This window comes from Camelus ferus, chromosome 2 (genome assembly GCF_009834535.1).
Source record: "Camelus ferus isolate YT-003-E chromosome 2, BCGSAC_Cfer_1.0, whole genome shotgun sequence".
In the NCBI taxonomy this organism is placed as follows: Eukaryota; Metazoa; Chordata; class Mammalia; order Artiodactyla; family Camelidae; genus Camelus; species Camelus ferus.
In genome coordinates this window covers 41169235-41192672 of record NC_045697.1, presented here as the reverse complement: position 1 = coordinate 41192672, position 23438 = coordinate 41169235, and the positions used below count along the sequence as shown (strand labels likewise).

At 35.6% G+C, this 23438-nt stretch overlaps 1 protein-coding gene across 1 annotated transcript in view; it reads left to right on the top strand.

The window, feature by feature from the left end:
• Window positions 1-23438, top strand: part of PTPN13 (protein tyrosine phosphatase non-receptor type 13) — a 179683-nt gene that overhangs the window by 91413 nt on the left and 64832 nt on the right. Inside the window, 9 exon segments of the mRNA XM_014563749.2 lie at window positions 7161-7256; window positions 7658-7751; window positions 13378-13597; window positions 16862-16936; window positions 17061-17235; window positions 18788-18941; window positions 19204-19342; window positions 20058-20210; window positions 22985-23167. Of these exon segments, the coding sequence (XP_014419235.2) occupies window positions 7161-7256; window positions 7658-7751; window positions 13378-13597; window positions 16862-16936; window positions 17061-17235; window positions 18788-18941; window positions 19204-19342; window positions 20058-20210; window positions 22985-23167 (1289 nt within the window).

Sequence of the window (23438 nt, the reverse complement as noted above, 5' to 3'; positions counted from 1 at the left end):
CTTTCTAAATTGATCTCTCAGCCATAATTTGTCCTCCATTTCTCACCATGCAAATCTGAATACATTTCTTCTCTGCCTTCAGCCATTTAATAACTTTTCATCAGCTGAACAGGATAAAATTCAGTCTCCTCAGATTATGGTATTTAAGGCTTTCCATTATCATATCTCTCCAGTTTCATCCTTTAGCATTTCCCATCTCTTATGTCACTCCAACACCATGTGTCCTCCACCCCTTCCCCTTCCCTCCTTACAGTCCATTTTATATTTATATATGCTTTTACTCATGAAGCTTCCTGCCTTAAGACTGCCAAAGCTTTCAGGCATTGCCTGCTTCAAGAAGCTTTCTCTCATCATCTACTTCAGGATGATGGCCTGTATTTTTCATTGCAATTGTTCGTTCTGAGGAGCTTGTTTCTCCTATAGACATCAGAAATTTGACCTGGTCTAATTCATGGCTATATCCTTAGCATCTATCACTACTCCTGACATAATAGATCCTTAGTAAGTGTTTGATAACATAAACTGAATATTGCAACATGGCTATTAATATTAAACGTTTAATATAGTCAATGGTGCTATTTCAGGTATGCAATACAATATTCTCTGATAAATTGTACTATATAGTGAGGCAAAAATCCCATCTCCTTCTGCTCTGTTTGGCCCAACTTTAAGAGAAAATCACATACTTATCAGTCACAGCCTGACCAACCAACAGCAAATACAGTTGATTTCCTTTAGAACTCTGTACCGTTTGAAAGTTGTAGAAGGGATGGTTGACTTCATAACAGTAAAGGAGGATGCTAGAAGTGGTACAGCTGGCCCAGATCTGTGGCCACTGCGTCACACAAGGCCCTCATGGAAGGAATAGGGGACTGTCCACTCTTGTTGCAATCCCTACTCTGCACAGATTTTACATTCTGTAATTTATAGTTCACAGAGTATGTCTCCATATATCCTTCCTTATTTATATATATTCATACTTGCATGAGGTCTCTTCTTCCTGGTTAAAAATTTTACTGATCGTGTCTAGCTTTCGAGGGACTTTAGAATATATTCTATTCATGTATCATGCAGCATGGTGTAATGTAGAATTCACTGGTCTCTAGTGAACATACAAAAGGTACAGTCTCTCATCTCCAGAAATTAAATAACCCCCTGAAAAGAAAGCACAGAGAAAAATGTTTCACACACAAATACATAATGTTACTACTTTACTTGAAATACTCTGCTGTATTTCAAGATTGAAGTATTTTGTTAGGCCCTGTAACCATAAAAATGCAGGGTTTTAAACTTTTTTTTTATAGTTCTGAGTTACAAAACAAGTCATTTTAGCACATTTCTCTTTGAAACTCTTATCTGTAATTTAGGTCATGTATTAAAGGTAAAGAAATGCCAAGCTCAAAGTGGTGATTTAATTTCTGATGTTGTAACTGCCTAAGTCTCAGTTTCTTCATGTTACTTGTCTGAGCTTGAATATGTGTCACTTGTAAATGGTGTTTTTAGATTGCAGTTTGTGCTGGCTTAGATTCATTTTCATGTGAAGATTGTAGATTTGAACGTTTCATCCAAAATAGCCTTATGTAAGCGCGGAATATGCGGGTCTTCATAATCCTCTAGACATTAGAAATACAGTGTCCATGATCTCGTGCCACAGATTTACATGTTCAAAGTGTTAAATGTGTTAAGTGTTGGTGGAAATTGTGACTCTAAATTGTCAAGAATTTATGACAAAGCCCGCGCCTATTGAAAAGCTGCTTTTTAATGTGGCTATTTAAGTGGAGTTTATATCTTAGTAGAATTGGAGTGAATTTTGTTTAGAGGATCAGATTACAGTTAAAGGGTAATCAAATATTTGTCAGACTTTTATACCTTGTATTCTAACCAAAAATTAGTATACTCTTAATTATGGTAAGATAATACTAGAAATTAAAAGATTATATTTAATTGTCAGAGCATGTGTGATTACAGAGTCTCTATGACTAGACTTCTCTCCAGATGTGAATTCTTTAAACCATTCTTCTTTAGTCCCTATTCTTCTCATTCTCTCACCACTATTCCACAAAATGCTTTTTAGAGAGACTATATTCCTGTGTGTTTTATATGTTTATATACATGTATTCAGTTTGGTGCTGCTTTCCTGGTGACATGTATCCAGGCTAATTTCACTCTCCCACTTTTTCTTTTGCACTCACTAGTGTTTCTACAGTAAGATTCTTAACTACAACTTCATTTTCCACATCTAAAAACTAAGTACTTACAGGAAGTCAAAGAGAAGAACATCATCCAGTGAAATGAGGAGTAATCCTGAATGAATTCTAGTGCACTGATTTATATAACGTAGGTTTCATTTAAGTATTTGCTAGCTGAGAAAAGAAATTTGCAAAGCAGCAAGTTAGATACTGAGTCTAATTTTATCCCACAAAAGGCAAATAAATTCAGTTTTACAGTTGTAATGTGACAGCTTAAAATTTTGCGATTACAATTTTAACATTGCAATGAAAGTGGCCACATGTGTATTTTGTAAAATGTGTATTTGAGTATTCTTAACAGATCCATTGCACATGATTCAAGAATTTTGGCATTCAAAAAACTTTGTAATATTCTATAAATACTTAGGAGCATCTCTTTGTTTAAAAAAAAGTTTAATACTTTCTAATTAAAATAATAATCAGCAAAGGTTAATCACTATATATAAAAATAGATGAAAAACAAATTTCTTCTGCATAGCACAGAGAACTATATTCAATATCTTATAATAACCTTTAATGAAAAGAATATGAAAGCGAATATGTGTACATATATATATGCATGACTGGGACATTATGCGTACACCAGAAATTGGCACATTGTAAGTGACTATACTTCAATTAAAAAGAAGAAGAAAATACAGCAATCATTAGGTTTTGTTGATGCTGAGAGATGGATATATATGAAGGCTTACTGTACTCTCTGTTTTTGTATCTAGAAGTTTGTGTAATAAAAAGTTGTGTGTGTTTTTAATCACGCAGTTAATACCACATTCCTGGGATCTGGACCAAATCTAAAGTGCTAGTATTATACATAAACATAGAATGAAACACATCTCTGTTGCCTAGATGCTCCAAAACAAAAAGCTGTTAGTAATGTTAGGACACCTTGTAAAAAATTAGGGATTACCCTTCTTTTGCAGACCAAAACAGGGGGAGAAAGTCACTGTATCTAGTTAGTGCCTTTTATATAGGTCATCTCAGAAAGTCAAGAAGTATTTCTGCTGAAATGATCTGTCAGCATGGAAAATGTGCCTCTCCATGTATACCAATGCAGATGCTCTTGATAAAGGACATGTGTTTTTATAATAATTCCTGAAACTGTTACATGTATTATTTAATTCAGAAATGGAAAGCTTACAAGGGCTTGTAAGCACAACTGAGTAGTAAATTTTGGCTGAGAACTTTAATCCGATTATAACCTTCTTATAAGCGTGTCTGAGTAGTAGATATTGCCTGGGAACTTTAATCTGGTAATACTGCCATGCCATCACATGAAAGGAACATAGCTAACATTTTAAAAGATACATTCTGGAAAACAAGCTCACAAAAGAGTTCCACCACTTTGAATTAACATAGACACCCCATCTCTACCCCAGTCTAGAAGGAAAAAAACAGTCTTCCTACCCCCTAACTGCCCTGCCAGACTAGTCATCCAGTTCAACTTTCCAAAGTGCTTGTGCCCTATTAACTCTAAAACGGTAAAGCGTCACGAGGCAGTGTCCTCCCTCCCCCCAGGTGTGGTACTGAGAGCATTTACAGACCAGTAGTTCATCAAGGGAAGATGATTTATTGTTATATTTTTAAGAGGGGTTGTCAAAGTTACATTAATTTGTTTTAAGGGACCCAAGGGTTGAAAGAAGTTTACTAGTGTTGTCAGAGTAAAGGAAACAAAATATAGGCAAGCAAAAGACAGGGAATATGGACTTGTGAAATAATATATAAGCAGTTAGAAAGCACCACCAAAGAGTGGAAATTAAAGTTAAAATGTATTTACTGTCTTACAGCCACTTTGCAGAAATAGCTATGAAATAGTTTCATGGGGTGTGAAATTGTTACTGCGTGGCATAACATCCAAGTGACTGAAGTTCTGTATCTACTAAATAGGTTTATTGCAACTTCCAACTTTTCTTCGGGAGGTAGAACCATATTACCTCCATATGTTTGTGTCTTCTCCTTGGCCTTGATGGTTTTACTGTCCTGTACGTTACAATGCCAAGTTTGTCGTTTGGTGAAGTTACCTTGGGAAAACCCCTCTAAACTTTAGCATGAAGGTTCGATACAATAAAACAAAAAGTTCTTTGGTGCCCCTAGAAAATAGCAGTTCTTACATAACCACTTAACCGTGTTCATTAAATTTAAATAGTACTACATAAAACTGTTGTTTGATGTCTTCTACAATCCTTTCAAATCACATTCATCTTAAACCAGGGGAGTTTTTAAAAATTATTTTACCATGAGACATCCCTGTGGTAGAATGGAATCTTTTTTTTTTTAAGTGCTGGTAAATACTTGGATTTTCAGTTCCAAAACTTTTAATTAATCATAGTGTTATGTGATAACTCATGTTCACTGTATACAAAGCTGGACAAAACAGGAGTCTGCTGTATTATGCCTACTTCTCCAGGTAAACACTGTTAGAAGAACGGTATGTAATTGCCTCTCTGTCAAGTCCATGGCCAGTCATTTATCCTTGTGCTTCTCCCAGTGTGACTCCTGTCCTTCATCTCAACATGACCTCCCAGTTTTTCCAGCCCATCATTTCTGTCCTAGTTCCACAAGCCTGCTTTCTGTGTTGCTATTTAGCTATTTCATTCATTTCATTCATTCATTCATCTCTTTTTCTTTTAACATTCTCTATTAAATGCCTTCTAGCACAAGGGAATAATTCATTTTGTCCTCAAGTTTGGAAACTAGTGAAAAAGAAACCCTTATATACCTCGACAGTCTGCCACCAGACATCCCATGTCACTCCTCCAGTCTAGGTATTTCCCATGGTCTGCTTTCTCTAGTGCCAAGAAAAAGCCACAGAACCATTCTGATTGGCTCTAGTAAAATACATACAGTCTAGTCTAATCTAAACTCTCATGGTTACATAAAAGCTTTCATGTGTTTTTTGCTGACTCTTCTCGTATTCTTCACAGCAGAATTTCTTTACTCTTCTAAGAAAGTGATTTACTTTTTATTACCAGGAGTACAGCAACTTTCTGATATGAGTATCTTGGGATTCCCTCTGTATTTTCACTTTTTCCTTTGTTCATCACTTCTGTCTCTTAAGAAAGTTTCTTCCTCCTTGCCAAATTAACCATCCCATGTATGTTGGGTTTTTTCCATCTCCTCTTGCTTCCATCACATTTTTTATCAGTTTTCCCCACTATCATTTGCAATCTCCTCCAGTCTACAGGCTTATTATCCACTGCCTAAAATCATTCTCAGACATTCCACCCTGCCCAAAAGACCCTGATAACTCATTTAGTCTACTTTAAGAAAAAATCTTTTTCCTTTCTCAAACCCTCAAACTTCTTGAAAGAATACTGTTACTCATTATCTCTATTTCCTACCATCTAGTCTGATTTGGCCTGTGACCTGTCTGAACAATGAAGGTCATCAGTGACCCTTGTGCATCACTTGTATTCATCTTTTCACTCATTTCATATTCATTCAGAAAATATTTTGTGCTTGCTATGCATCAGACACTTGCCTACATACTCGAGGTACATATAAAAAAGACACAGTCCTTTTTGTCAGAGTTTATCGTTTAGGTAGAGGAAACAAGTGGAGAGAGAACTATTAGACCGTGGAAGACTCACAGTTAGTTAAGCATAGACAATATGAAAATAAAAGAAGCAGTGCCTTCCTCAGCCTTTAGGTAATCACGAACGCTTTGGTGGACATGAAAGTTTGTTTGTTTGTTTTCCTTTAAGGCTTCTCTTAAAGGGAAAAGAAAAAATATTCTAAAGAAAAGGGAGGAACAGCATTCCTAGCAGGGAGAGTATCTCAGGAAAGAATCTAAACGTTAATATGCCTTTAGTTATCTGTAAATCCAGTTACATGAGTGCAGAATTGGTCTGGAGAAGTGGATGGTGTTGGTGTCATGGAACAAAGGTTCTACTTGGATTGAGTTTTTAAAGTTCTGTTTCAACGTTTGTGTATCCATGTGGTTTGGGGGGGGTGGGGAAGAGAGTTCTGTACTTTTCATCTGATTTTAACAAGTAAGAATCTATGACTTCACACTATGGAGAGCCATTGCTATAAATGCAGTCAGGAACCAGCTTGTGAAAGGCTTTGAATACTAAGCTAAGGAGATTCTAAACTGTATCTTGAAGACTCTAGTTTAAGAAATACAGCATGATACTCAGATTTTCATTTCTGGGAAGTCTACTCTCTGTGATGTGAACTGAGATGAGCAAGACTGCAGAAAGGGGAATCTGGGACACGTGAAATAGTCCAGATGTGAGGTAAATAGTCATCTGTGATAGCGATCGTGAGCACTAAGAAGGGGTGAGTCAGAAACGTTGAGAAGGTAGAATTTAGACTTTAGTGGCGTTCTGCCCCCCTCGTGCAGAGCACGCACTGCCCAACCCTACACAGTCCCCCACCCCCCACTCCCAGTGCTTGCTCATCTCATTCTGGTGGAACTAAGTGTTCAGCTTAAGTATTTTGTACTTTTGCATTTTAAATTATTTGAGCTTGGGACTGTGTCTTTGGATTTTCCATCCCTATTATAGCACCTAACAGAATTACACAGAGTAAGCATTCAAAAACTGCTTGTTAAGGATGATGTTTTATAGCAACCACTCTGTTCTAAGAGCTTTGCATACGTTAATTCATTTAATTCTCAGAACAAGCCTATGAGATGCACACTATTGTTACCTTCCTAAAGTCATGCACCTAGCAGGTAGCGGAGCTGAAATTCAAACCCAGGCAATCTGGCTTCAGAGTCTAAGCTCTTAACCAGTATGCCAAACCACTTCAAAATTGTAGTCACATTTCTGAATACCATCCAGCAATTAGTAAATTTAAAGCAATATATAAAATGTCCTCATCTCACGGGAATAAATATAACATTTGATTTGATTTGTGTGGAACAGCTAATGACTTTGTTTTCTAATGTTTTTGTTTTAATCCTTCTAGAACCAGTTCGAAGGTACAAAGCTTACCACAGTGACATCTTCAGTACCTCCAGTGAAAGTCCATCTATTATTTCCTCTGAATCAGATTTCAGACAAGGTGAGAGGCACTCAGACAAGCAAAATGGTCTTAAGAAACCGTGATTGCTCTTCTCTTCTGGTAGTGTTGAGATATAAGATGTCAAAGGAATAATTCCACATAAGATTTTAAAATTATAAAAAGTTGCCAGTTAACCATTTTAATAGTTTTATAGGAGCTTAATAGCAGTTTTATCAAACAGCAGTATAGTCATTTTCATAATAGAGGGAATAATTCATTGTTTTCAAAAATAACATGACTTATGACTTACCTCTAAAGAGTTTAATGACATTCTGTCATTAATTTGGTTATATGAATATGATTTGTAAAACTTATCTTATGTATCTGCTAAATGCTTGAGTTTTAAATAAGATTACTTCATATTTTTATACTTGTGCTATTCCTTTTTCATTCACAATTAGTGAGAAAAAGCGAAGCTTCAAAGAGATTTGAGTCCAACAGCGGCCTCCCAGGGGTAGATGAAAGCTCAGGTCAAGGCCAGTCACAGAGACCAAGGTATGCAACATGAAAAGATGATAATATATTTCCAGTGACAGGTTTTGTTTTCTTTGTGAGAATCAAGAATTTTTTTTTAATTATCCTCTTCCCTTTATTTTCTACATTTTTCTTTTCCTTTCCCTCCTCTTTACATTCTTACAAATCCATTCAATTATGTAAAAGGTTTTTGGAGTGGTTTGAGTTATTGGGATCCTTTAAATTTAGAACTGACTCTGATTATTTATAGTTTGTGCTTGGTTTTTAAAATTGTCAATCTGAATATAAAATAACTTATTAACAGTAAGCAAGTTCTGGAGGCATGGCATTAAACATCTGTGAGAAGATAGTAAACTTTGATTTCTCAGAGCAAGGTTGAATGGGTCCAACAAGCAGGCTTTCAGTGAGTATTATTTGTTGAATGAATAATTAGTAGATTACTACTAAGTAACCTATTATGTAAAAAGTTAATTTTTCACTACATCTTTCCTGGCTTAAAAGAGGTTATCTTGCACTTTTTTTAAAAGCCCAGTTTGGGCTGTCTAGAGTTCATTTTCATACTAAAATCCTCAGCTTTCTTTTAAGGTGCTGGGTATTATTCTTAGGCTAGGGTTGGGATGGTGGTATTATAGCTATGGATTGATTTACTTGTTTGAACTGAAAAGTGTCAAATCAGCAGTGAATATATTGATGTGTATCTTTTCCATGTGTGCACAGGTCCCTTACATAAACAAAAGCACGTTGTCAATGTTAAGCATTAATTTGAAATTTGTAATGTGATAGTAAAGAACCAGAGGTTGCTTCAGACTTTACTCCCTTTTAAATTTGATATCTCACTTCATTTCAATTCAAGTGCCATTATATACAAAAGAATCATCTGGACAATAACAAAAACTTGCCCTTTAGCTAATTAATTCCGGCAGACACTGTTTCACACCCGTAAACTATTAATAGACCAGGTAACCCTAGCCATGTGATTAAAGCAGACAGTTTATCCAGGGTTTAGACTCCAAGTAATTAAATACATTGCACTAAAATTATTCCTTAATGTTTGAATTTTTATTAAATTGATGTCTTTTCTCTTCTCCCTTGTTCCTTTTAATATAGTCCCTGATACTTTTCTTTGAGGAGCACTCTAATAAGAATTCATTTACCTAAATTTCATTACCTTATATTTGCATAATAGCATTTTATATTACTATGACCCCATTCGGTAATCATAATTGTGATGACCCCATTTTGGTAATTTTGGCCAAAAAGGTAAGAGACAAAGACAGATCTGTGATTGATATTAACATGGTTCTGTTAAAGAAGTTAAAACTATCTGGGGATGACCAGCACTAAGAAACAAATGTTGAGTTGCACTACGCTCTGTGTGGGACCGAGGAAGTCACTCTTCTCTACATGTGTAATTTGGAGAAAACATAAATTGTTACTGTGATGCCCTTTTAGCTTAACCAAAAGCAGGAGTAGAGAGAACAACTGGAACAGTTTCTGGGATTATGTGCTATAATTGATTGATTTTATAGTCAGTTTGCTAGTTATTTAAAAGCATATTCCTCCAAACAAAACTAAATCATTTTGTGAGTCTTATTTCAATTTTCTTGATAATATATGAAAAGTGTCAGAGTTATGACAGAATCTTAGTTTTGACTGTTTATGGGTTCTATTTTAGGTAACATTAAGGACCTTAGCTCATCAAGTCGTGTTTTAGTATTAAGCTACCTTGTATTTCACACTTTCAGAGGGAAAAAAACACGACGTGGTATTCATGGCATCTGCATTAGATAAAGGTATAGGTGAAAGAAAAATACTTCAAGGAGAAGGAGGTTGTATTTGTTACATTTAATGTAAGATGCTAAACTCTGCTTCTTTTAGACTGTCCCATCTCTTTCCTGCCCAAGGAAAAACACATTAAAGTCTAAATTCCTTATTCAAGTGCAGAGTTTTCTGCATGTGGACAAAGGCTTCCGATAAGTATCCTTAACATGCTAGTACATAGTCAGGAGGTTCTGTTTGTTCTTTAGGTCGCATATTTGTGAGAGCTATAAATAGTTCTGTATTTAGACATGTTGCATGCTTCTTTATAAAAATTTCCATTCCCTTTAGCTAGAATGAAATGGAAAAATAGATCCAAACAGCGCTATTGATTTGTATCATAGCGGGTGGGGGGAAAGTAACAGGAAATTATGAGTCAGATACAGCAGAATGAGTAATTTTGGGATTTTGAGCTATCAAACATGTCTTTCAGTGACCAAAAAAGATGTTCAAAGCTGTTTCCCAAGGAGCATCTCTAAGGTTTTTTTCTGTGTTAACTTTTGAAGTACAGTTTAGGTGCAATTCCCACGGTTTCTGTGCGTGTTTGCTTGATGAGGTGACCTTTTTCTCCTGACTCAAAAGAACCTATTTATTCATTCCTAAATCACCTAGATTTCTTTAGTTTTTTGTTTGTTTTGTTTTTGTTTTGTCTTTCAAAATTTTCAGTCTTCTACCAGATATAGTGTTGGGATAGATAAAGCGATAAACATTTTTGCTCCCTATTTGTAGCTCTGGTAATAAATGATTTGAACAGAAAGACTAATATATTTGATGAAAGCAGCAAATATGAGTTAAAATATATAGATTCAAATTCTTATCATTATCCTTGACCCCCATTAAGTGAGAGGGAGCCATAAAATTATGTTCAATCATTCACTCAACAAATGTTTATTGAGTACCTACCGTGTACTGGGTACCTCTAGGTACTGGGACTTTATCGGGCTGAGGGATAGCCACTAAGTCACTAAAAACCGAGTAAGTAATGCGCCATCAGTTAGTGACGGTGCTTTGAGGAAAAATGAAGCAGGAATAGAGAAGGAACAGAGACTACAGGGCTGGGACGTCCAAGTTCTGTCTTACATAGGGAGGGTGATCAGAGAGGGCTTCTCTCCCAAGGGATGACATTGAAACAGAAAACTCTTTGAAATGAGGAAGTAAAATGTCGAGATATCAGGGGGAAGAGGGTTCCAGTCAAAAGGAACAGCAAGTGCAGAGGCCCTGAGGTGTGGGAGATGTGTGGCACGTTGAGGAATGGCAGGAAAGGCCATGTGGCTGCAGCAGAGTGAGGGAAAGGCAGAGTGGATGGTAACCAGGACCCAAATCATGTCAGACCTGGGAAGCTAACGGGAGCACTTTGGATGTTCTAAGTATAATGGGAAGCCATTGGATGAAAGCGTACAGAGCCATGATCTGATTTAAATTGTAATGGGATTACTCTGACCTGTTCTGAGAAGAACAGATTACAGGAGTAAAAGACCAGTGAGGAGGCAATGACACTCCTCCATTTGAGATGCATGCAGCACAGACTAAGGTTGCTAGTGGCAGAGAAGGGTCAGATATAGACATCTTCAAGGTTGTGCCTTCAGGATTTGCTGCTTGTTCAGATATGGCATTTGTAAGAAAGAGGAGTCAAGAATGACTCTAAGTTGTGTCCTAAGCAACTGGTGAGTGATTGAGAAAAAGTTGGATATAAGGAGAAAGCATCAAGAATTTGGTTTTAGACATGTTAGGCTAAAGATGCGTATTAAGACCCACGTACAACACTCACCTAGGCAGGTGAGTAGATTTAGAATTCGGAGAGAGCCTGGAGTTATAGGAATACATAAGACAGTTAAGGTCATGTGACTACATGAGATCAGGTATGTATGAAGTGTATATGGAGACTAGAAAAATCTGGAGGTCTGTGCACTGTTATAGTCTCACATTAGGAGATTAGACATGAAGCAGGACCCCACAAAAGAGATTAAGAAAGAGGAGCCAGTGAAATAGAAGGAAAATAAAAAGAGCATGGTTTCCCAGAAGTCAGATGTTCCAAGAAGAGGAGGGATTGAGCAGCTATGTTATGTGATGCTTAGTGATCAAGTAAAATGAAAATTGAGAATTATCCTTTAGCTTTGATAAAAACACAGAGAGCAGTCATTTTTGTGACCAGTGTTGGTAGAATAGTAGGGACTCACACTATTGATCTGAGTCCAAGAGCAGTGAGAGAGGAAGTGGAGATAAAATTTAAATGACAGTTTTAAAGAGATTTACTCTAAAAGACAACAGAAAAAATGGGATAGAATCTGAAAGGAAGTGTGGAACCAAAGGAGGATTTTTGTTGTTGTTGTTCTAAGTAGAAAATAGTACAGCGTATCTCTATGCTAATGAGAAAAACCCAGTGTATAAGCTTCTTGATGCATGTGAGAGGGTAATTGCAGGAGCGAAGTCTTTGGGCAGGGAGAGCAGTGGAATCCCCATGCACACTGGAGGTTTGCGGCCTGGGTGAGTGTGCAGAGGTGTAACAGAAGAGACAGCAGAACATATGGATGTAGATTTGGGAAGTCTGGATAGCAGAAGGATAAGGAAGTTATTTCCTGATTACTTCTTATTTCACCAAGAAAACTGAGGAAGAGTCATCAGTTGTGAGAGGACAAGGGAGAAAGTACTGGAATTTTGAATAAAATAGATAAACAACAAGATTCTTCTGTACAGCACAGGGAACTATATTCAATATCTTGTAGTAATCTATAATGAAAAAGAACATGAAAAGGAATATATATATGTATATGTATGACTGAACTAATATGCTGTAGACCAGAAATTGAATGCAACATTGTAAACTGAGTATACTTCAGTTTAAAAAAAAAAAAAAAGTATGGGAGCTTTGAAAGGAAAAGAGAAGGAGAAAAATATAAAATAGTTCTCTTAAGAAAATGAATCACCAGGCAGTGTTGAGAGCTCAGTGGGGTCAGTCAGCATGGTTCTGCAGTTTCATGAGAGTAGAGGTTGAATGCAAAAGAGTGATTTTAACGATGGCCCTTAGAATTCAAGCAATGTTAAGGCAAGAGAGGATTAATAGAGAGCAAGTGGTCAGGTCAGTGGATTAAAATTCCTGATAGAGTCGATGAATTATTTGAAGGAGAGTGTTAGAGGAAGTGAGCTAGAAAAAAACAAAGAGATTAGATGGAGAGGGTGTTGGACAATAGAAATAAGACATTTTAGAGGTGGTGCAGTTATTGCTAATAGCCAGCATGACCCTTGGAGTCGATTGCCAGCCGAGGTAGAGGAGGCCAGAGTGTTGGAGGACCCCTCAGTCCCTGTAACACCACCATGAATGATGACAGCAGTAGTGGTGGAGGAGGCTGAGTCAGACACTTAAATCTTGAATGAATAAGGGGAAATTGACCAATAGGACAATGTCTAGAACAAAGCAGAGCAGTGGATGGTATGGTTTTATAGCATGCACTTCAGGGAAGCTGGGGCTAGTGGAGGAGGGGTCAGTAATGATCTGGAAGCTGAAGTAAAAATTAAGGGGAGTCTGTATTGCTTGTCCAGGCCCATGGGTGCAGGATTATGAGAATAGAACAGCCCTTATCTGAGAGAACTGTGGGGGGAGCAGTTTTCAGAAGATGCTGAAATGTTCAGAGAAGAGGTGAAAGATATAAATCTAACTACTGAAAACAGGACACCCCACTATAAACATATTAACAGTAGCACTGAAATGTTACTGCAAGGGTTCTTCTGAGATGAAAAAAGGAAATCTGTTAAAAACCTAACCAGGTTTTTTCTTGATTAGACTTAAAATAATTGTTTTCTTCCCAACCCTCTTTTCTTTTCTGTATGGCAGACAATATGAAACACCCCTTGAAGGCAACTTAATTAATCAGGAGATCATGCTGAAACGACAAGAAGAAGAAATGATGCAGCTGCAAGCCAGAATGGCCCTTAGACAGTCCCGGTTGAGCCTGTATCCGGGAGACACGATCAAAGCTTCCATGCTTGACATCACCAGGGATCCCTTAAGAGAAATGGCCCTGGAAACAGCCATGACCCAAAGGAAACTGAGGGTAAGTTGACTCTCGGGTTACTGCATCTAAACTTTGTCTCATGGGGAGTTGTTAGGCAAAGTACTTTAAAAAATTCTGTGGGTATCCTAAAGTTGCCTGTAGGCGAAATTAAAATCTCATATTAGTTTCCATTGGTGTTAAATATCTTGTTGGTTGATATCAAAATAAACATTAGCTATTTTCATGATTTCATTTTTAAAATAACATTAGATAGATTCAGGGCATCTTAACTGTATATTTTAAAAGTATGTTCATGATCCTTGAAGTCAACCGGCTTTATTCAGTATTGCAGGGGATTATTTTTTAATATTAAGAAATGTATTCCCCCACAAACCATGAAGATCAGAGACAGAGAGTTCAAGGATGGTTCAGAAGCTCAAGAATGCTGTCAAGTGCATTCCATCTTTCTGCCCTGCCATTCTCAGAATTTTGGCAGTAGTTCTCTTTGTGGTTAAAAGAAGACTGCTTTAGCTCCAAGCATCGTATCCTCACATTACAATACCCAAAGACAGGAAGGAACAAAACTGCATCTTATATCTGTGGGGGATTTTTCTTTTATGTGTTTAGTTGGTTTATATTTCTTAAACATATATCCTTTATACTTTAAGCACACAATGAATATAGTCTTTTCTCATGTAAAATATCCTGAACATTTTACAACTTTTATGATGTTAAGGGCTGTAAAGTACTCCATTATGTGATTTTACTATGTACCATAATGTATTTAATCAGTTTCCAATTATTGGACATTTAAAATGTTTCTCGTTTGTTGTTGCTATTGCATGAAGTGCTCTGAAGAACATCCTTATAGCTAAATCTTTGCAGATAACTTCCTCCAAGTGGAATAGCCAAGTCAACGGCAAATACCTTTTAAGACATTTTATATGTACTGTCAAATTGCCCTTTAAAAATTTCTTCTATGCAGCTAATGATGGAGCAACAAAATTTTTTTAAATTTCTTCCAATTTATTTTTCTTCTGATTATGCTTGTTTCACCATATTCTTACTGACTCTGATACTATTATTCTTTTTTTATCATCACCAATTTGAAAGGTGAGGCAGTATCTCATTTGTATTGTTCTTTTACAAATAATTCTTCAAAAGCAAAATAAATATTAGTAAAAGTGATAAAATCTGGGGTGAATTTTTTCTTTTTAGTTCTCATCAAGAAAGTATATTATCCTATTCTGTTTTGGTTTTAATTGCTACAAAGAATTATCTTAAAAGCATATTTGTATACCCTGAAATTGATAGAATTCAAATTTCCCTCATAGTTTGCTAAGGAGAAGAAACAGTATTACACAGTGAAAATTAAACTGAACTACAAATTAGAAGACTTGGATTCAATCTCTAATAATTCACTTTTTAATTTCTGGAAGTATGACTTTGTGTACATTTTTAAACCTCTTCGTGTCTCATTGTGCTAATTTTTAAAGTGTGAAATTGGGTTGTAATTTATAAGACAATGTCCAATTTTAAAGTTCTTAGATTCCAATAAAATACAACAATTTATTTTAAGCTAAAAGGAAGAAATTCAATAAGGATTCATCAATTTATCATTATAACCAATACATTTGTCAAAATTAAGCAGTAGGCAGGATATACAAAATAGCATGGGTCTCTAATAATTAAAGACACACATAAAACGTAAAGGGCACGTACATACATATATAGACACACATCTTTTTCCTAAACCTTTGTTTCAGAGAGCTAATGCAGAACTTTGGCTCATTTAGAGTCATAAATGGTAGTCTGTACCTTTATAGTATACCACTGTTACGTGTCATCTTACTAAAAACTTGTGTTTCCTTTCAGGCAATCAGATTCTGACTACTTCAAAAACATACTTTCTTCATCAGAGACATGCTATATAAGAATTTGAACTACTGGTCATTAAAGGGCCACATAGTGTTTTTTCTAAACAAAAGACAGGAAGGATATATTTTTGAGGCTGAAAAGGAATACTGGTATTGGGAAGAACAATTTCACAATTGAAGTAATGTTTTTTTCCCAAAACATAAGTTTTGGGTTAATTTTTTTCTATATTACTTTTGGTGTAGACACGTTTTAAGGTTCATACCCTGTTGCCTTAGTTGATCTGTATCAGATTCTGTGTTTCTTCTACTGTTTCTGTTCTCATTTAAAATGTGTCCTGTTGGTTCGTTGAATATTAACAAATGCTTAATGTTAAACTTTTACTTAACATGGTATCTGTCACATGTTCCACGCCCAGTTGATTAGATAGAATTCCCACATCAAGCAGCCTAATGAGCTATACAGCGAAATGCAGAGAAGAAACCAACAAAAATAAAACTCCAGTAACCCCCATGAGTTCAAACACATGCATGCATAAGAGTGCACCCCCCCACACACCCCACCTGCCTTTGGCCTGGAGAGTATCCCTGTGTTCATTCTGCTTTTTGCCCATTTGGACATAATCTTTCAGTCTCTTCTGAATCCTGCTCCCATCTGGAGTCTTAACTTGTTTTAAGTTATCTCTTCAATCAGTTCTCCTTTCTGGGCAGAAACCCCTGGATATACAAAAAGTTAAGGGAGAGAACAGATTGAAAGGCAGTAAATGCAAAGTATGGGCTTTACTTTCTCCAGCTTCTGAGTCCTCCCAACTCCTAAGGTACTGTTTTCTTACTAAAGGCAGCAGTGGGGGGCAGAGACTTGATACCTATACCATCCCTAGTTGTCACTAATTGGAACCAAAAAAGTACAGGGTTGCAAGAACATGATTACAGATGGGTATCTTTTTTTAATCACAAAGTAGACGTTGTCCATTAACTATGACTTGTTTTAGGACAAATTGAATATCACTCTCTGAAATAATGAGATTCTGTTCAATCAGTTTACACATTAGCAATATTAAACCAAATCCTTATATGAGCTTGATAACTCTATGTTACTTTAATAATTGAGACTGCTAATTTTTTTGAGAGTGTGGGTCTACTTGGGGTCCAAAACATGAAAAACTTGTAAAACAATATACAGCAAGGCTTTATTTTACATCACTGGTAGAAAACAAAGCTGAGGTAAAACTTTTTTTCACGCTTAGGAGTGAGGCACATTCCATTCCTGTTCTTGGTAAATTCCACTATACTTGCTTATTGAAAGTTTTTACATTTGTTTCACATCACCTAGTTCGAATACAGTGGTTTTACACGTAGTTTATTATTATTATTATTACATTATTTTTATTTCAAAGAAAGAGCTGGAATAAATGATTGAAACTATTGATTCTGCTTATGTGATTCACAGAATTTCTTTGGCCCTGAGTTTGTGAAAATGACGGTTGAACCATTTATATCTTTGGATTTGCCGCGGTCTATCCTTGTAAGTAATAAAACCACTTTGCGTCACTTTTAGAAAATAAATTCAGTAAAGGGTTTTTTTTTTAAAGTTGCAATTCTTATAATGTTCGCATTAATAAGCACCATTCGTTTTTTTTCAATTGTAGACCAAGAAAGGGAAGAATGAGGATAACCGAAGAAAAGTAAACATAATGCTTCTGAATGGGCAGAGACTGGAACTGACTTGTGATACCAAAACTATATGTAAAGATGTATTTGATATGGTTGTGGCCCATATTGGCTTAGTGGAACATCATTTGTTTGCTTTAGCTACCCTCAAAGGTACCAAGACATTTTAAATTCAGGGTACACTATGGAAACTCGTTAATAAGACAACTTCCTATGCTTGCTCTGCCTAACCTTGTTTTAGGGAATATTAACTCTGTGAATATGTCAGCATTGAGAAGTAGGAGTTAGGAACTCCCTTCCTTTTCCTAACTAGGTACATTATTTCAATAGCTGTATCTTTTTTGCGTCTCCTGCACCTGACCATGAAGATTTTTTTTCTTTGGCATTGGCTATATAAAAATGATTTTAACTGTTATATTTTAAGGACCATTATTTTGCCCACATATGTATATACTCTAGAAAGCAGTACCCTGCTAATACAAATTTGAATATATAGCCGGGCCCTATTTCTGAATCTCTGTATAAACTTCTTTAGCTTACAATCCTAGGAATATACAGTGTCTTTTTTAAGTGTGGTCAGTTCATGACTGAAAATAAGTCATTTCACATATTTTTTAAGCATTATATTCACTGACCTCTGTGACATTCACGACCACAGAGGTCTCAGAACACAGCTGCAGTAGAAGCTGCTGCCGCTTATCAATTAGAATTGTTATAACAATAAGAAACCTTTGGAGTTGGGTTTTAATAAATATTTGTTTAATAAATTACCATATATATAAATTACTCTTCAACTTTTCAGATTCCAGTTTACCTCAAAACTTAACTTTAAAAAACTTTGACAACAAAGCACAATTAATTACAATTGAAGGATCAAATCACCCTGAAACCTTGTAAGATCAGGATAATGCCATCTTTGTCATAAAAGAAATATATCTTTCAGCTACTTTTTTGGTCCTTATAAACTAATCATTTATTTTGTAGAGTCATCCAATAAATTTTCAATTAGTACCTGTTGATACTACATTAATTATATAATTTTTATTAATTTTATTAATTATAATTTTAGACTAACCAGGCAATACTATCTATACAAAAATATGTAATTAATCAGAATTTTTATTTAAATTACTACTAATTTCTTAAACATTCTGGATAAGTAAGATTTTATTGAACAATCTTTTAGCTGGAGAGAGTAAGTAATACTTAGGTGATGACATTAAAAATAAAATGATGATCATTGTTCCTTCTTGGTTTCAACTGGTAGCTTAGCTGTAACAAATAATAGCTAATATTTATTGAATGCTGACCATGTGCCACATGCTTTGAACTACCAAGTGTTTTATATCCATTATGTCATTTGACCTCTACAGCAAACCAAAATACCAGGACTTAGCACTATCCTGATTTTATTGACAAGAAAATTGATGTCTAGAAAGATTATATAATTCATTCAGTATCACACAGATAATAAATGATGTGACTAGGAGTTGAATTCAGGTCTATCTTCACAGCCATTATTTTTAAAAGACTGAACCATGTTGCCTCCTATCCGTATGTAGTGCCTCAGAATTCCCTGCCCTACTTCTCAGTAATCCTGTTTTATTCTCATGTAATCTGTTTTGTGCAAGCTTGACCAAAAAATGAAGAAAGTAAAAGAAAACATTAGCATATTTTTATCTCAGTGCTTCTCATTCTGTTCTAGATCATGAATATTTCTTTGTTGATCCTGATTTAAAATTAACCAAAGTGGCTCCAGAGGGATGGAAAGAAGAACCAAAGAAAAAGAGCAAAGCCGCTGTTAATTTTACTTTGTTTTTCCGAATTAAATTTTTCATGGATGATGTTAGTCTGATACAGTAAGTACACAGGAGTTTCTGTATTTCTCTTTTTGGCCCCTGGTCTTTGGACCCTTGAGTTTACTGATACTGAGTTATTTGATTCTGATCAGAGATAAGGTCTTCTTTATCATAAAAGAAATATTTCCTTCAACATAGCTTATTAAATTCTTGTGCTTAATCACAAACCATCTTGGCAACTAAACTTATGCCAATAGTAAAAAATCACCCTGAGATTAAAGGTCGAAGCCTGCATGTTTTGTGTGTGTGTTTGTTTTCCCAGACATACTCTGACCTGTCATCAGTATTATCTTCAGCTGCGAAAAGATATCTTGGAGGAAAGGATGCACTGTGATGACGAGACTTCTTTGTTGCTAGCATCCTTGGCTCTCCAGGCTGAGTATGGAGATTATCAACCAGAGGTAGGATTTTTTTTCTTCTCCAGGACCACCTTTGCAGTGGTGTTCTTATCCTCAGCATAATTAAAGAATAAACCTGCTTGAGGTGTTTGCTCTTTAGATCTGGAGATTTTTGAGGTTAGTTTGGTGCCTCAAAATGACCAAGTTCTCCATGTATACTGGTTATTTAAAACCATAGTGTAAGATTTCTTTTTTTTTTTTCTGTTTGAAATTATCCTGTTTCAGAGTTCTAGTATATTTAGCACTTATCCTTCCTTCTCCCCATATCTAACTAATAGATATTAGACATAAGGGTTACCAACCAAATCTGGATCAAAGGAGTCTTCCACCTTCCACACAGATCCATGCAGTGACAGACTGAGAACCTAGCAGGGCTCACTGTATGGAGAACAGGTGTTCAAAGCCAAATGTTCCTGAAGGTAAGTGGACCTAAGAGAAAGCAAGAAGCAAGAGACTGCACCACTCAAGCAGCATCCTTCATGACATTAACCCTTAACTATAGTGACATTTGGCCTGTAATTGTCACTCTTCTCCTGAAGCTTGCCAAACAGTTCAGTCACTGAATAAAAGAGAAAGACTAAGTCATGTCCTCTAAAACTCATTCCTCCGAGAGAATTATAAATAGAAGTGCCTGATCTCTTGGCTGAGGCAAGAACTTTAAGATATAAGGAAGAAGGCAAACAGAATTGCTTACTTACAAAGACACTCTCTTTTCTAGGTTCATGGCATGTCTTATTTTAGACTAGAGCATTATTTGCCTCCCAGAGTGATGGAGAAACTTGATTTATCCTATATCAAAGAAGAGTTACCCAAATTGCATAATACCTATGTGGGAGCTTCTGAAAAAGAGACAGAGTTAGAATTTTTGAAGGTAAGTGTGAAAGATTACAAATGATAAACTTTGTATCTTTTTCAAAGCAAGAGATGTTGGAGGACATACATTTAAAAGCTCAGATGCCAATAATTGATGCTATATGCATTATCTCATCTCATTTATTCCTAACTAAAACCATGGTATTTCAATTCTCATTTTGTAAAAGACGGAACTGAGGAAATGTATTTCCCAAAGTCAATGGCTGGTATGTGGAGCAAAACTGATTTCAACCTGTATCTATCTGGCTATGGATTATATGCTTTTATCCTATTTCATACTCTCAAAATCAAGATATATTAAAGAAGAAACAATTGGATTTTGTGACTATCTGGATAAGAGAGGCAAGTTCAAGCTGATTCTAGAATTGTTTTGCTGTGTTTTTTCTTAAAAGGCATAAAATTTAATCATATCATCTAAAAATGGTTTTTCCACTAATGCCAAGTAGTAGGGGAAGGGGGTTAGGAAAATTGATTTATAGTTCCAGTTCTGCCACCAGCTTCCTGTGAGACCTAAGATAAATAAGAGTGCATTTATGATCAGAAAAAAGTAGTATTATGTAAACTTCCAGTGTGAATAGCAAAAATAAGATAATATTCTGTTGAGAAGAGAAACTTCAGACCATTCTCTTCTTTCCAGGACGTAACAAGAGTATGCCTTAAATTTGCTGTTCTATATTGAAGGGAGCCAAGTTTCCCAGCCCTGCAAATATCTATGAAGGGGTTTCATTCACAGACTTAAACCACCTGTAATCTAGGATTCATGGTGGGAAAGGCAAGGTGGTTTGTTTTGTCTGAGCTTGCATTTAAAGACATTAAATTATGTGCTTTTTTTCCCTCAGTTATTACACTTTTATACTTGTAGGAAGTAAATAGCAAGTTATATTTTTATTAATAAAGGTAAACAGCAGACTAACACAGTAGAAAGAATTTGCATGGAAATTTTCAGTCAGTCTTGCATTTGAATTCTTGTTTCAACCAGCTGGCGGAACTTGGACAATGAACTTAACCTCTCTGAGCTTCAATCTTCCTCCTTTAGGTACCGTGCTTAATGCACAGTAGGCTGTCCCTCTCCTTCTAATGATGTGTCCTGTTACTCCTTTTCTCTTTAGCCTTAGCATCTTTCTTCAAACCTGAGAATTTTTCTTTAACCTCATTAATACATCTTTCAAAGGTTACCCTTCTGCTATATATCATACAGCCTTTGAAAAATTTTTGTATCTTTTTGTAAATCTGCTTTATTGAGGTATAGTTTACACACTATAAAATTCACCACTTTTAAATGTTCAATTCAGTGAGTTTTAAAAATATACAATCAGTTGGCAACCACCTCCACAAGTATTATAAAGAGTAAGGTTTCAAAACTGTGGCCTACCTATTTTGTAAATAAAGTTTTATTGGAGCTTGACCATGTTCATTTGTTTCCATATTGTCTATATTTACTTTTACTTGACTACTTTACTACAACAGCAAAGTTAAGTAGTTACAGCAGAGATCATATGACCCCCAAAGCCTAAAATATTTACTAAGGAGTTTGCCAACCCCTGATGTAGCGTATTTCCAACACCAGAAAGTTCCCTCATGTCCCTTTCCAGTCAGTCCCCTCCCCCGACTCCTAACCTCTGACAACCTCAGATCTGCTTTCTATCACCATAGTTTTTTCTTCTCTAGAGTTTCAGTTAAAGAATCATATATTTGAGAGTCTTCGTGTCTGGCTCTTTTCACTTAGAATAATACTTTTGAGATTCATCCATGGCGTGCTATGTATAATAGTTTCTTTTTTATGGCTGAGTAGTTTTCTTTTGTACAGGTATGCACCGATTTGTTTATTTTTTCTTTAGTTGATGGACATAAAGCTTCTGTAAACAGTCAAATGCACATTTTTGCATGAACATACAGTTTTTCTGTCTCTTGAGAGAGAGTAGATAACTTGAGTAGATAACTACCATTAGGTTTGCTGGGATCTATGGTAAGTGTGTGTTTAACTTTCTAAGAAACTGCCAAGTTGTTCTCAAGTGGTTGTACAATTTTACAGTACCACCAGTAATGTGAGATTTCCAGTTGCTTTACATCCTTAACAACACTTGATCTGGTTTTTGTTTTTGTTTTTTTTTTTTCACTTTAGCTATTGAAATAGGTAAGTAGTAATATATCATTGTGGTTTTTAATCTATGTTTCCCTAATTACTATTATTTTGAGCATCTTTTCAGGTATTTATTTACCATTCATATATCTCCTTTGTTGAAGTATCTAATGACATCTGTTGCCCATTTTTGTGTATGATTATGTGACTTCTTTTTTTTTTTTTGAGAAGTACGTGTTCTTTATATATTCTAGATGTTATTCCTTTATCCAATGTATATTTTATATGTATTTATCTCCCAGTCTGTGGCTTGCCTTTAGGTTTTCCTATCACTGACTTTTGAAGAGAAAAAGTTTCTAGTGTTAATGTAGTTTCAGTTTTTTCTTCTGTGGTTCACATTTTTTATGTCCCATCTAAGAAATCTTTGTCTAACCCACAGTCATAAAGATTTTCTATATTTTATAATTTTTAGCTCCTGTATTTAAGTCTGTTATCCTTTTGGGGGTAATTTTTATATAGTGGGCAAAGTAAGGGTCAAGATTCATTTTCTTGGCATGTGAATATCTAGTTGTTCCAGCAACATTTGTTTAAAAGATTACCCTTTCCATATTAGATGACACTGATACAATTTCTGTATCTTTAAGTCATCTTTTGCCATGGTGCATTGCTATGTTATGGTATTGTTCCAACAGGTCTGCCAAAGACTGACAGAATACGGAGTTCATTTTCACCGAGTGCACCCTGAGAAAAAGTCGCAAACGGGAATACTGCTTGGAGTCTGTTGTAAAGGTGTCCTTGTGTTTGAGGTACACAATGGAGTTCGCACTTTGGTCCTTCGCTTTCCATGGAGGGAAACCAAGAAGATTTCTTTTTCCGTATGTCCATTTTAACCTCTTTTGATTCTACATTTAAATAGTTGTTGTCAATTTCAAATGTAACATATTAATTGACTTTCCTTAAGTGACCTTTAGACCCTAGCATTCAGTAGGGCTTATATGTCTTAATACTATTTAACTCTCCTTTCTTAGTTGTAGGAAGTATTATTGCAATTTTATTTGCTTTGGGTTTTCTCAGGAGGTGATTTTTAGAAGAATGGTTAGCTGGTTATATGCACCATTAACTTTAGTTAAATTACAACTGAGTTGA